The following is a 15685-nucleotide window of genomic DNA, read 5'->3' on the forward strand; positions in this document are numbered from 1 at the left end:
TTATGACAAAACCTCCTTATGTTGTACTAAAGAATGACAGTCCTGACCCAATTCCATGGGAAGAATGGGACGAGATGGTCTTTAAAATCTTAAAGGAGAGTTTAAGGAACTCACCTGCCCTTGGATAACCCGAAGGACAGATCTCCTTTTTCCTTTTTGTATATGAAAAGGGAATGCTTTTGGGGTGCTCACCCTAAACCAACTGAACCTGGTGACTCGGGGATACCCTCCTTGCTTAGAGCCACTGCCCTCTTGGTTAAGGCCACAGAGGAAATTGGTGTGGGATCCCCTCTAACCATCGTACCCCATGCACTAGAAGCTCTCCTGAATTCTCACCACACCTAGCGCCTTTCAGTCAGTTGCCTTACTTCCTATGACTTTTTCTTGTGAACTGCTCCTCGCATGACTCTTTCTCATAGTGATAACCTTTATCCAGTTACTCTTGTCCCTTCTGAGACCCACAAAGTCCCATCATGACTGCTTGGCACTGACGGATCACCTCCTGACCCCTTATCATGATCTGCAGGTGGCTCCACTGGGTAAAGATGATTTCCATGGTTCATAGATTTTAAAAATGAAAATGGAAAGTACTACACTGGTCACACAATTATAACCCCTTCTGAAGTCCTTGAGGCATTTTTACCTTTGACTGCTTTAACACGGCAGGCTGAATTATACACTTTCACTCAGGCTTGTATTTTAGCCAAGGGCAAAACCGCCAGCGTTTACACAGTGATATGTTTTTCAAGTAGCTGAAGACTTTGGAGTGTTCTGGAAACAATGTAGCTTCCTTACTTCCAGTGGAAATAAAATATAAAATGTTCGGAAATTATTGGGTGCTATACTTTCACCTGCTGCGTTAACTAACAGTAAGATCCCAGAGCATCCTAAACTTGAGCCCCTAGAAGCTAAGGAAAATCACCTGACAGTACTGCAAGGAACGCTGCCCTTAAAGCAAGCGGCGGCACTCAAACCTCCACATTAGTCTAAAGGGATATCTCTCCAGCTGATAATCTCTAGAAGCCAGAGAAGCCCAACAACTGGCTTCAGAATCAGAAAAACAAGATAGGAAATCTAACAATTGCTGGTTTGATAAAAAAGAAAGCTCTGGTTTGAACCGAATAACAATCCAGTCCTACTGGAGACTGTGAAGGTCCCATTCTTAACGACTGTATATACATTATTTGGTCCACTGATAAAACGATAGCATTTATGAATCAATATTGGTGGGGAAATATTAATAAGGCTGCAAAAAGTGCCTACCTGCTTTGTATTATCTGTCCAAAGTACAACTCAGGGAAGCCTGTCTGCATGGTCCCTGGACATTTTAAATTGCCTCACAGACCATCTGAGGTTTGGCAACTGCATTTCACACAGCTTCCCCCGTCTTGTGGATAGAAATATGTTTTAGTCATGTCTCTACGTTTTCTCACCAGGCTGAAGCCTTCCCCTGTAGACAGGCTACTGCGTTTTAGCGGCTAATGGCCTGGTAGAAAAGATTATCCCACCTGGAGAACTTCTCTTGAACTCCACAGTGATTAAGGTGCCCATTCCACTGGTCAGGTGCTTCAACAGGTCTGTACTGGTTGGCCAGTTTTACGACACCCTTAATTACGAGGTTCATGCAGTCTTAAGGTTAGATTTCACAAACCATTAATAATTACCTTTAAATGGCAAATGAAAGGGAAATTTCAACATCAGGGTGGTGCGTCTGTCCGTACCGACTATAAAAGCCGTAGGATCCTGCTCAGCCCTCCACACTCCTGTCTGATTCTTCCAGCTGTCTCGCCGTTCAGCAACCAGGTAAGTGTGCTTTTACTACTACCTGAAGCTCCCTCTGCTTCCTTTTCAGAATGGTGTGAAAGGTAATGGCCTGGAGAGAAGACGGGTTTGTGACATCTACAGGTATTCCCAGTAATTTAGAGGCTGGAAGCTGTGGTCAGGTTCCGTGAGACCGCAGCCTACAGAATACAAACCAGGTACATACAAAGTGGAGAACGTCATTATTCCTAATTTAAATGTTTGGCTCCAGGGACTGTATCCTAACAGATGTACTCTAAGAACAGACATTTAACTTACTGTCTAAGGTGATTATTTTTAAAACAACACACTGGCAGTCACTGGTGCTGTTCCCACATTTCTCACTCCTCTTCTCTTCCACATTTCCTTCTTCCCCCCTTGCCCTGCCTTTTCTTTATTGTCCCCACCTATGCCAAGGAAACAGCCCAATGACACCGAACTCCCGCTGGCGGTCGTCATATGAAACCCTACTTCAGCTTTCTGGCAAGCTCATTTCTTTCCCGATTTACAGGACACCAAAATGAGTGACAAAATGTCTCCTAAAGAACTAAAGAGCATTTTTGAAAAATACGCAGCCAGAGAAGGCGATCCAAACCAGCTGTCAAAGGAGGAGCTGATGCTACTGGTTCAGAATGAATTCCCCAGTTTACTGAAAGTGAGTGACAACTGCGGAGCCGACCTGGCTCTGACGCTGGGAAGGGAGGGGAGGGGAGAGGAAAGGTCACGGGAAGAGGCTGAGGTCCATGATACCGGTCAGCGCTCCATCTGGGACAGATCTCACAGCAGCCGAGGTACTGGTATCACTTGAGGGAGGGCTTGAACATGTGGTTTCTGCCCCTGGCGGCAGGCCACATTTCAGATGGCAAGATCCTAGAAAGCAGAGGCCAAGCCTCCTACCCCCCACGGCCTTAGCACAGGACTCTGATGAACAGCCACAGTAAACGGAAGCAGTGAGGGCACTTTTACGAAGCCAGCCCTGGAACACCACAGGTCACCACCGCGCAAACACACTAAGGGTTTCAGCCTGGATTTGGCGTGGTGTCAGGCTTTAGGAAAACAAAGAGGCTGCAAAAGTAATATTAGTTGGCCTTGGACGTGCTTCATTCTTATTGGTAGGCTCTTTCGACAAGATCAACGCTTACCTGGCACTCTGTTGAGAAAACTGGCTTCCTGCTGACAAATTGCCCTCTGTTGAAACGAATTTATATTTCGAACGCATTTAATTTTCTGTTAATTTATGTTGAGCAATAAATTCATGTTACTGAGGCAACCATGCATTTCTCAACAACTTTCAGGAAACGATAAATTTTTTTTAGCCGTAAAGAACCAACACAGAGTTGTCAGAATCAAAATGCACCCAGAGGCAGTACGGACTAGGAAAAGGGGATTCTCTGTGCTCCAATACACTTTCTTTCCTTTGCAACTAAACAGGATCTTCAAAATGGAAGGACCCTAATTGTTATATTCAACTTAGTCACATTTTAGCTATAATTGCGGAAGAAAGCATTTGCTTCTCAGATTTTAAAGAGAAATGTCCCTTCTGATATTAAGGAGGTTTCTGGTTTAAGTTGTTGAGAAGGTTTCTGTTCTTAGTACTAACAAGAAAAGCAGCTAAAATCAGTGACTGATATCTTATTTTCTTAAGGTTAAAATAGAAAATAACTTTAAAAAACAGTTCAAGGCAGTAGCAGAAAAAGAAACCTTAATTAAAATAGTAATAGAAAAGAATGATAAAAGGGATGTAATAATAAAAGAAAGAAAAATAATAATCTGCCAGGAGAGTCTAGGCAATCAAACAAGTTGTTTTAAAAGTTAGGACTGGTGAGGTTCTCTAAATTTTCCTATATTTTATGTATTTCCCATAAAAACCACATATGACTTCTGTAATTTGGACAGAGATAGGAAGACCAATGGTAAGTTCTGAAACATCTATTTACCAAATCACGTACCTGATTATATTTCCCTAAGGATTATTCTGTTTACATCATCACCTTGTATGGTTTAGAATGTAGTAAATGCTTCAGGAAAACAGCATTTGGTAATAACTAACTTATTACCAAGTTAGGCGGTGAATAATTAACTTACAGTTTGGTCTTGTGATGATAGCAAAGTGCCAAGTGTCTTTGTAGGAATCATAAGGGTTAAAACATATGTTGCTATAGAGATTTGTTACATAATAGTGAGAACTAGTTAACACTACTAAACTGTATACTTAAAAATAGTTAAGCTGGTAAATACTACGTTTTTTTCCAATTAAAAAAATGTTTTCACATAGGCGTGTTAGCCAAACTGTTTTTTCAAGAGGTTTCCTAGGTACCATTTTGCCACAGAGAGACTCCTACCTGAAAGCCTGAGCTATGATAGCTTTAAGATTTGAGTTTCTGTACTGGATTTAAGATTTAATATTAAGTCTGCTTAAGACGCTCCAGAAGTATCAGTAGTCAAGGGGAGCCAAGCTGCACATAAGCTCGTGGAACATCTCAAGCAAGGGTTCTCGAGCATGACTGGGCCTGGACCAGCAACATCAACATCGCCTGGGAACAGAATACAGATTCTCAGGCTCCGCTCCAGGCCAGGTGAAGCAGAAACTCTGGGGGTGGGACCGTCGATCTGTATTTACTAAGATACCAAAGTATGAGAACCACTGATCCAACGTCAGCCTGGACAGCACAGTGGTGGGCTGCAGCGCACAGTTTGGGAAAAGCTAGGCGGTTGCTAGTTAAGGGGTTGGGCTCTAGAGTCAATGCTTGAACCTCAAGCCCTGTACATACTAGCTGTGAGTAAGCCAGATGCCATCTCGGACCCTCAGTTTCCTCATCTGTAAAGTGGATCTCCCCCACAGGGTGGTTGGGAGGACTGCACAAGCTACAGAGAGCCCGTGGCACAGTGCCGGCCAGCGGCAAGCTATGTGTGTTGCCTGGGTTATATGCCGGCCCAGACGTGGAGTTGGACACAAAACCAGCTCCCAGGACACCTTGGGCCATGGGCCGTCCAGTGAAGCCCTTGGACTCCCTCTCCAAAGAACGTTTTTACAGGCATAAAGGAAAATACATTAAGATTACATTAAAAAACTAATTATACATATTAAAATACACATGATCAGTGTTAAAATAATAAATGTGTGATCTAGAAAGTAAAATGGGTAAGCTTGTTCTGTGACATGGAGCAATACTATAGCTGAAATTGGTTTTTCTACTTCTAACTATCAATAGCATGTAATCGACAATTCAGTTGCCCTCTGGAACGGACACAGTGCTTCTACGTGTAGCAGTGCTTAACTGATTCGTTTTCTCTCCTCTCCCCATCCTACCCTTTTTGTCTAACACCAGGGTCCAAGCGCCATAGAGGACCTCTTTAAAGAACTGGACAAGAATGGAGACGGAGAAGTTAGTTTCGAAGAATTCCAGGTGGTACTGAAAAAGATATCCCAGTGAAAGAAAAAACAAAATGATGCCATTCTGATCACCAAGAGGAGAGCACCTGAGATGCAGCCCTATTCTACACTGGGTCCTCAATGTCTCCTTTTAAATCTTTTCAATTATAATGATCTCACAGTGATATCTAATCATTGCTAATAAAGAAACTCTTAAGACGCGCCTCACCTTGTCAATTACTGACCCCCATAGGTTAATAGGCTTGAAAGTAACCTTAGTCTGATGCATCTAATTTTAGCGAATAAAAAAAAAAAAAGGTCCAGAATAGTTCCATGATCTGGACAAAAATGGCGTCAGAGACCTGGAAAGAATTCAAACGTGCCAAACCAAGTCCCTCGCTCCACTTTTCCGCCAGAATAACCCCATCCCTGTTCTCCCTCCCTGACCACTGTGTGCTCGCATCTCGGCCAATTTCAACTCTAGTCAACAGCTAGTGAGAAACAGACTTCAAAACACAGACACTTGTCTAGAAAGTCATCCCCCAGCACTTGCTGTGCTTTTTGAATCAATGACCCTCTTGGGAAATAGAAGGAATATAGGACCAAGATACAGTTCTGCTCCATCGCCAAGGGGGTGGCCTTGGTTCTAGTATGTGATGTGCAAAATAAAAGGGACAGGAAGACATAGGGGCCTCTCAGCTCTGGCCCCCCTGTGCTGCTGGGACTCTGGGCATCTGAGAAACAAACAGCTCGCCCTCAAGTTCCCCTTGCTGAGTCCAGCTGGGGGCAAGGGCAGGGTGGAAGTTGGGGGCGGGGAAGGGCAGAGGACACATGGGAAGGGAATTTAACCAAAAGAAAAAGAAAACTGAGTTCTAACCCTTCCATCAAGAAACAAAGGAAATTTTTATACACAGTGAGGGAATGTTTAAATAAAATTTAGATCACTCTAATTCAACACAAGCGCATTCTCATGGCATCAAAAGCCTTAAACATTTCTAATGACTAATTATATTTCACTGTATGGATACCCCATAATAGTCTTAACTATTTCCCCATTGTGAGGCATTCAGATTATTGCCATTTCTGATTCTTCTAAATAATGTCATAATGAGTACCTGTTCATATCTCTGTCAATACATCGGATTTCCTTAGGAGAATTTCTGGGAAGTAAATGTCTGAGTCAGAGGGTATGAATATTTTTATGGTTTGCAAAACAGACCACCTAATTGATTTTCCGAAAGGTTGTACTGATTCATATTTCTACGAACAGGCGAGAGAATGCCAGCTTCACTCCCTAGACGGCACTCGTCAGTCTCATTTTAACTTCAGCAGTCACATTAGTGCACATCTGTTATTTGTTTCTTGTTTTAATAGGAATCTCCTACTATTTCCCCAATGAGTTTACTGTTGGATATTGGTTTATAAAAGACATTCTTTCTTATGTATAAGAAGTACTCTTCTCTTCCTAGTTTGTTAGGAGTTTGTGAGCACCAGGGTGTAGATACTGTAGAATGCCGATTGAGCATCTCTGGTGATATGAGGGTTCTCTTTTGTTTGATCAATACGATGGGTGTTAATCGATTTAATTCCTGAGACACACTATCCAGTCATGACCAATTAATCTTTAATGCTTTTAAATTACACACTCTAATATTTTACTTACGATTTTCACATCTTTATTAATAACCAACACTAGTCTACGGTGTGGAGTTTTGTTTTTTGTTGCATATGATTTGTTGAGTTCTAACTTCCAGGTCCTTCTGGCTTCCCATTTTAGCCTATGTTCTAATCTCAATGAGCCACTTGCAGAGCAAATAAACAGTATCTCTTTCGACTCCAACATATACAAAGTACCTACTATGGGCAAAGCATTACACAAGATGCCTTAAGAGATACCCCTTTCCAGGCCTCTGAGACCCTAAGTCAGCAAGTCTGGGATCAGGCCAGAGAAAAGCGTAATTGAGGAAGTAGTATTCAAGTGGGATTTGTAGGAAGAGCCTTGAGGGGAACCTGCAGGGAGGGGGTAGCAAAGGGCATTCAAAAGGAGGGAAAATACCACTCCCAGTAAACACATCACGTCCCAGATATGGAGCATATGCACCGTATCTTCGGTGTAAAGCCAGCTATGAGGAATAAAGAGGGCACACTGGCTTCAGACCGTGAAAGTCCCTGGTTGCCATGTTAAACGAAGGCCAGAAAGGGAGCAGGAAGGTAGGAAGGCGTGAGTCACAAGTGACATTAACGTGCTTTAGGAAGATGAGGCGGCACCAAGAAAGAGTCTGCAGTGGGGAGGAGGGGAGGCGGTCGCAGAGTGGAGGCCAGGGCTAGGCAGGAGGCCTCCAGGGCAAACTGGGTAAGCTGGGAAGGCCTCAAAGGAACAATGGTGACACACGGGAAACACATTGTGTGCGTGTCTATTTCACTGTCCTTAGCCTGGCTTCCAACACTGATCTCCTCTCCCACATCCAACGGGATTCGCGTGAATTTCCTCATGAATCAGCAGTACCAGCATTCTGTCAGCCACGAAACTGCAATCGTCACTAGACTGTAGGCTCCACCAGGACTAGCATTTTTATCTGTTTTTATTTTTTTTCACCAAGGCATCCTCAAGTCTAGATCCGGGCCTGGCACATGGCAGAGGCTCAAGAGCTATTTCCTGAATGAATAATTCTTAACTATCCAGTCACTAAATCTTGTTGATTCATTCCACAAAGATGATCTGCCACCCAGGTCCTTAGATCACACACTAAGGCTGCCGTAATGCTCGACCACACACCTTGCCTGGACTCTTTCCTCCTCTCTCAGCCCTCCATCTCCCGTGGCAGCTGAATCTCCCTAAAGTACCCATTCTATTGGAAAGGCTTCAGTAACAAGTGTATTAGCATAACATGTCACAGTTAGCAGGTGTTATCTTACTGGTTCCCTATCGTCTTCAGGATTAACTTTGATGCTGACACTCCAGGACCTCCAAAATCCACACTAACCTCCTTTATTTCCCTTCGCTTCCCTGCAGGGCCAAGCTACTCTGCATTTTATGACCAAATCTTGGACATTCCAGCCTAGCACACGCCGCCCCTCCTTTCTATCGTCTCCAAGCCTTTGACGATCTTCCCTTCTTATTCTAAGCCACAGAACTTTTTCCCAAGGGAATTCTTATCTAAGGTCTACCTGTTCTGTGTGATACCCCTGACCACTAGATCAGGTGGCTACTGACATTTAAATTAATGAAAATAAAATAAAATTTAAAATTCAGTTCCTTGGCCACACTAAGTACATTTCAAGTGCTCCATAGCCCCATGTGGCCAGCAGCTACCATATTGGATGGCGCAGTTACAGACCAGATGACAGCGCTGGGAGCATTAATGACGGCATAGTCACGTACTGCCCATATACTTGGTTCCATGTTTCACTGGTCTACGTTTCGTATCACCAACTAAACTGCAAGCGGGGTTGTGACAGCAGTTCATCTGTAATACACTGTTTAGGACTGCGCTTAAGTGGACAAGCTCCAAACACACAGTGACTGTTTTCTTTTTAATAATTTCTTTCCGTTAGCATCCAGTTATTTCTTGTGCAAAACAAAAACATCTTTAAAGTGGTTGAAATACCTATTCTTAAGGCATTTCTCATTGAGCTCAAGGTATAAAAGCTTTAAAATGCATTAGCTTTGAAGTACTCATTTAGTCATTCATTGTTAAAATTATGGACTCCTCTTATGGTTCACTAATGGGGCCTTACTTCTGGCTGTGCTGTCTCTTTTCCAAAAGTAGACCTGGCAGCGGGGAGGGACAGGTTGAAAAGATGCACTATCTATTAGGAGGTGGCTATCATGCCTGGAAGAATCTTTCTTTCTCCAGACAGAAAGCAGTTACTATGGCCAACAGCCTGATACAGATTCTGAACCTATCATCCTCACCGAGACAGGATTAAATGACTATTAGGCTCCCAGACTAGTCCATAAAAGGCTATTTTACCCGTCGTATGCTGTCCTTGACAGCTGCTTTTATGGGAAAAATGTTCTTTAGCCCGACTAAGCTCCAAATGACTTCTGTAAGGTCGTTCTGTTAGTTGGGAGATGTTCATTACAATGTTCTAAATGCAAAGCAGTCTCCAAATTAATAAATGCTGTCTAAAAAGTTAGCTATCTGGGTTTTTTTAAACACCTCTTAATTGGCTTTCCATGTGAAATTATTGAAAAATAACATGGAAGAAGAAAATATTTCAAACGGAGCTTTAACTAAAGGCAGAAAAATGTTATGCATTAATATGCTTAATGAATGACACAAATTAGTCTTTACCTGAACTGACTTTCAATTATTTGTGACTATTTCACAAATCCACTGTGTCAGATGTAAAATTAATTTTGACTTTGAAAAAGGTATAAAAGTCATATCTATGATAAATAACTAAAGATGAAATACTATCAAATACCTCAATCTCAAATTTTCATTAAAATGTCTCAAATTTCTCACTTTTTCTTACGTATACCACCATCCAAGTGTGCATGTGTGTGAAGATGGAACACAGGTTCTGTTTTCGGGATGCTCTATCTTATGTAAATTCAGATTTTTAAAGTTACTGTTTTTAATAAACGGAAAAGAAACGCTAAAAATTAAGCATATCCAATGCCATGTCACTCCAACCCCCAGAGAGGCAAATATTAAAAGCTGAAAATACCAAGTGTTGGCAAGGATAGGAGAAATGGGAGCCTCAAACTTTGCTGGTGGGAATATAAATATTATCACCGCTTTGGAGAGTGATTTGGTATAACTAAAGATTAACAGAAGAGCATACCCTTCGACAAAGTCGTTCCTCTAAGACTATATTTTAGATTGGAACCGTTTGCATGTATGTACGCGGATACCTATATAAGAATATTCATTCCAGCATCATTTGTTAAAACAAAATTTGGAAGCAATTTAAGTACCCGATAATGGAAAAATGGAAAAACAAATTAAGGTATTGCATAAAATGTGATATTATTAAAATTAAAATTAAACAAATTAAGCATATCCACGTACCTAAACATTGGATGGAGATCCTTTTCCTACATGAATCTCAAAAGCCAAAGATATTCTAATATAAAGTCCCCGATGCCATGAACTATCCCCCACTTGAACTGGAGAGGTCTAAAGCCAAATTCAAGGTCAAGGGTGTCAGCAGCAACCATGTGATTGATATAGAGCCAGAATGCAAGTCAGCTACAGCTGTGTTCCTGGTAAGCATCCTCTAGAAGGCAAGTAAAGCTACTCTGTCTGAAGCAGGCCAAAGAATCAGACTTGCTGTAGAGCCCTAAATTTCTGCAAAGTCCCAGAGGCTTCTATTTCACCATGTGGATTAAGCACAGAAATGACGCAATCAATTAAATTTTACTCACTCTCTCCCTGTACTCTCAGACTCAGAATCTACCTTCACTTTTAGAGAAAAATCTATTTCTCTTTTTATGTGTATAAGAGACACCTCCATTTAGATATCTGTCTTCAATGCCAGTGTCTCTACCGATTTCATATGCAACCGTGAGACTAAGGTGGGCCACGATGGCCCATGAAGGGGATCAGAATTTAACACCCCCAAATATGTCTCTTCGACATAAGAATTACTTTGAGCTGATTATTTTTAAGAAACAGCAGAGCAACTCTGAAAACCCTAACTCTGAAAACGGAGTAGAAGTTACCCTTTTTGTAAGAGACATTTACACTTCTAAGGGAAATCTCCATTTGTAAGGGTGCCTCCCTCTCTTTACCTGGAAGAGGACAGACCTTTAAGTCTCTAGAATCACTTATCAATGGAGAAGGCAAGATCTTAATCTGCATAACACCTGTCCTTTGTTTTCATCTTTTCCTGATCATCTCTCATACCTGACTCCCCCAACCTGCTCCCCCCAAAACGACTTCTTTTGTCATTAGCTGGAGATGATGTTTAAGTTGCTGGCCTGGGCCATTTAGGGGAGTTACTCAGTTTTCGTCTCTCTCATGTATACAGGAGGGATCCATGTTATTAAACTGCTGCTTGTTTCTCTCCTGCTAATCTGTCTTTGATTACAAAGGGGGGTGGTCTCACCCAGGAACTTAGAAGGGTAGAAGAAAAATGATTTTTCATCCCCCATACCCATGAAACAGATTTTGGCAGCAAATACACCCTAAAGGAGGCTGCTGGTTTCCAAATTATTTACTTTTTTAGCTAGCAGGGCCAGAATGGCCATTACCCGCTGTAAGTCATTGTTATTTGCTCAAGTTTAAGTGATTCCCCAGGCTTCCTGGTGTTTGCTGCCTGGTGATTCTATTACCTTGGTCTTTTTCTTTAATAAGACTTCTCACCATCATAGCAAATGCTGGCTCTTAAGGCTATTTTTCTCCGACAAACTGATTGCAGGCCATAAAGATGTTCAGTAGCAATTAGGTTTTATTGTTCTCATCTCACTTATGAGTACAGACGTTTTCAAAATGTAAAACGCACATATCCTCTGACTTAGCAATTCCTCTTCTAGGAATTCATCCCATACAAGTGTGTAGGTGTGGGTACAAGGACATACGTAAACGGCTACTAATTTGCAGCATGATTTAAAGTAGCAAGAGAATTGACATAAGCTAAATATTCATCAGCATGAGACTGGTTAAATAAAAATGATTCAGGCAGCAGGGCAAGTTGGTGAAGATCCCTGTGCATTGATGTGGAGCGATCAGTACAAAAAGCAAGAGGAAATAGTGTCTCAAGTACGCTGACATATGTATTTGTTAAAAAGGAAACACGTATCCACATATGTGTGTGGATAGGTGAGTGCACACACACACACACACACACACACACACAACCGGTAAAAGGCAGTCATCAAAGAATGTTGCCAAAGCAATGTAACAGTGGCACCTACTGGTAAAATCATTTCCTATTCCAAAGTATTATATTAAAAAACAAAACCCATGATTTGCCTGCATGGCCATTTCTGCCAAGAGTCAGGAAATATGTTTATATTAAAGGTTCATAAGGAACTCTTCATTAGTATTAGGTCTTCTAGGCATAAAACTTAAGAGTTTCATCTGGCTGGAAAGTTATGGTTCATTAAGGTTTGGACCATTAGCTGTAAAAGGAATGAAGAGTATCTCTATATCCTTCCATGGGTATAATGTTAAGTGAAAAAAGCAAGTAGAGAAAAAAAATGTACAGAGTATGCTACCATTTATCTAAGAAGAGGAGGGGGTTATAAGCAGACATACAGGCTTACTTATCTTTTAAAAATGGAAAGATAACCAATAAAAAAAAAAAAAAAGAATTAATGGCTGCCACAAGGGAAGGGAGGGAGTAGGTTGGAGGCAAGAGAAATACAAGTGGATTTTTTTAAATTAGTGCTTCTTAATGGGGGCTAGTCTGCCTGTGCTCCCAGGGGATGTGCTCCAATATCTGGAGGTGGTTTTTTAGGGTCACAATTGGGGGTTGGGAAGAAATGTACTACTGACATCTAGTGGGTGGAGGCCAAGGAGACTGCTGAACATCCTACAGTGCACAGGACAGGCCCACCACAAAGAATTGCCCGGCCCACATAGTGCAAATTATATATCTAACAAGAAACCTGTATCTAGACTATATCAAGAATATTTACAATTTAATAATAATAATAAAAACAAATAACCTGATTTAAAAATGAGCAAGGGATATGAACAGAATCAAAGATGACATGCAAGTGGCCAGTAAGCACATGAAGATGCTCAACAACCTAAACCATCAGGGAAACACAAATCAAAGCCACAATGAGATGCAATTTTATGCCCACTAGGATGCCTATAATCAAAAAGACAGACAATAGTGAGTGTTAAGGATGTGGATAAATTGAAGCCCTCATATACTGTTGGAAGGAATATAAAATGTTGCGGCCACTTTGGAAGTCAGCCCAGTAGTTACTCGAAAGGTTAAACATACAGTGAACACAGGGCCCACAAGTCCACTCCTAGGTGGATATATCCACATGAAATGAAAATATATGTTTACACAATAACTTGCACACAAAGGTTCATCGTAGCAGCACTATTCATAACAACCAAAAAGTGAAAACAATCTGAACATCCATCAATGACTGAATGGGTTAATAAAATGTGGTATGTCTATATAATGCAATATTACTCAGCAATAAAAAGAAGCATTGATAGATGCTACAATGTACTCAGATCTTGACAACATTATGCCAAGTGAAAAAAGCCAGTCACAAAAGGCCACATATTCTATGATTCTATGAAATGTCAGAACGGGCAAGCCCACAGAGACAGAAAACAGATTAATAATTTCCCAGAGCTGGAGCCAGGGAGGAAACTAGGAGGCTTGGGGTGTCGGCTAAGGGATATGGGGTTTCTTTCAGGGTGATGAAAACAGTTCAAAATTGACTGTGACGATGGTTGCACAGATCTGTGTATATGCTAAAAGCCACTGAATTATATACTTCAAGTGGCTACCTTTCATGGCATGTGAATTATATCTCAATAAAGATGTTAAAGAAAAAAACAATTATAATGGTGAGGTGTGCACTCTGACAGAGGTGGGTACAAGGCATTAGAGGCATTCAGAATAAGTCACTCCAACCTGTGCCTCTGTGGTATGTGAACTATTTTCAGCTAACGGCAGTGGAGACACTGCAGGCTCAAGATGATCTTCTGTCTCCCCTCCTTAACTATGTAGAAGAATATGAATTAGGGGCCTTGCTCTTGCCCATAGTAAGATTACTAGGGATCACCTTTTTTTAAATCTATCTATAGGGCAGGACGACCTACTTATTGCTGAACATCTGCTCTTCTTATTGTTCTGTGAAGGACTGTCCTCCCTCCAGAAGCCCCCAGGCACCACGCCTCATCCTTAGGTCAGAATGCCATCTCTACCTCATTTTCCCTTTCTGTCTCTACACTTCTCTGGTAAGCTGGGTTCCCATACGTACAAGCGTAATTAAATTTGGGTACTTTCTCTTGTTACTGTCTCATGTTGATTTAATTATTACACCAGACAGAAGAGAAAGGTGGAGAAAAGTTTCTTCCTCCCCCACAGCACAGATGGTAGAAGCTCAGAAAGAAAGGTCAGGAAAGGCCTCTCAGGATGAATAGGAAGTTGTCAATCATTGAGTTTGGTTTATTTTTTCTAATGAAATTCTTTGCCGGTTTTATTGAGATTCCAGGGGGAGGGAGCCTACAGGAGGGGAACATCTCAGGTGTAAGAAATCTGAGGACACATCTAAAAAACTTGCTCAGATTGTCCAAACATAAACCCCAAGCGTGGGAGGGATAGGGATGCCCTGGGTTGAATTAACAAGTCAGCAGGTGACAGAGCACAACAGCCTTCGCTCTCAGCCAAGAATCTTGAACTGAATATTTTATGGGAAAAGGAATCAGTTGAAGATGAGGAGCAGCAGCAGAACAAAGTGTCACATTTGTTTTAGAAAGACAGTTGACTGTCAGTGTGGAAACTAGACAGACAGGCATAAGTCTAAGGACAGCCAGCACGTTTATTTATATTCACTGTTATAAATGGTCACAGCCAAATTAATCCTTCCTAAACATTAAGCTTGCAAAGAGAAAACAGTCCAGGATCATGTCTTTCTTCAAGACATGGCTGATGAGATGGACTTTTGAAAACAAAGCAATTTGATGTAAAAGTAATAATAAAATCATATATAATTTTAAATGTCCTAATAGTGTAATGAAAAAAAAAAAAAAATAGCCCCTTATGAGTTTAGGCAAGAGCCAGAAACGAAATGACAATGACCCAACTCAGAAAGGTAAACAAGCCACTTACCACAGGAACACGAGCATTTGGCTCAAACTCTGTGGAATCGGCATCTGAAGATTAAGAAATGAGTTCAAAAATTCACTAATATTGCTGAATAATTTCTTAAGTAAAAACATTTTTTTAAAAAATAAAATGTTATTAGCAAATCTCAGACTTACCTTTCAAGTTAAGGCAGTTCTTCGCAAACTCTATCACTGCTAGCTGCATCCCGAGACAAACTCCTATTTTAAAAGCACATACATAAAGCATATGAACATATTTTATATTGCTTCATATTTTCCATTCATTTGTTTGCTGTCTGTCTCCTCCATCTAGAATTCAGGCTCTGAGAGAGCAAGACTCTGCCTGTTGGTACACTGCTGTATCCTTCGTGGTCAGAACGTCTGTGGCAGGGGGCAGGGAAGGGGGTTAGATGACGTGAATTTGAGGAAGAAATGAATTCTAGGTCTGAAAAGGGCAGGAAAGGATAGGGCAAGATCCAAAAGGCAAATATGAATCCCTCCAAATTTGTCTCTAAATTGAGGTACATGGTGGGGGCTCCAAGGCTGTCCCCCAGCACCAGAGTCCTTCAGTAAATAAATATCTAACGACATCCAAGTCCAGAAGGAGACTTCACGTCTCCCCTTCTTGGTTTCACAGCCTTAAATACTGGCTTTGCCTGAGGGCGGCCTCGGGTGGCCAGTGGGCTGGGATCTGAGGAGCCCCACAGGCGGGCAGGAGAGCCCAGAACAGCCCACTAAACTCACTGTAGGA

General features: G+C 41.6%; 2 protein-coding genes across 10 annotated transcripts in view; one reads left to right on the forward strand and one right to left on the reverse strand.

The window, feature by feature from the left end:
• CTPS2 (CTP synthase 2) overlaps positions 1 to 15685 on the reverse strand; it is an 87224-nt gene that overhangs the window by 42205 nt on the left and 29334 nt on the right. For all 9 annotated transcript variants that reach the window (XM_016118707.2, XM_036226609.1, XM_036226608.1 and 6 more), the window contains 2 exons: positions 15091 to 15153; positions 14939 to 14982 (listed from right to left, as the gene is read on the reverse strand). In XM_016118707.2, coding sequence (XP_015974193.2) covers positions 14939 to 14982; positions 15091 to 15153 — 107 coding nt within the window. The remainder of the gene's footprint in view (positions 1 to 14938; positions 14983 to 15090; positions 15154 to 15685) is intronic.
• S100G (S100 calcium binding protein G) lies at positions 1678 to 5397 on the forward strand. Its single transcript, XM_016118722.2, has 3 exons — positions 1678 to 1803; positions 2312 to 2455; positions 5130 to 5397. The coding sequence occupies exons 1-3, from the start codon at positions 1678 to 1680 to the stop codon at positions 5232 to 5234; spliced, it is 375 nt and encodes a 124-aa protein (XP_015974208.1). The 3' UTR covers positions 5235 to 5397.

The sequence above is a fragment of the Rousettus aegyptiacus genome, unplaced genomic scaffold, assembly GCF_014176215.1.
Source record: "Rousettus aegyptiacus isolate mRouAeg1 unplaced genomic scaffold, mRouAeg1.p scaffold_m13_p_9, whole genome shotgun sequence".
Lineage (NCBI taxonomy): Eukaryota > Metazoa > Chordata > Mammalia > Chiroptera > Pteropodidae > Rousettus > Rousettus aegyptiacus.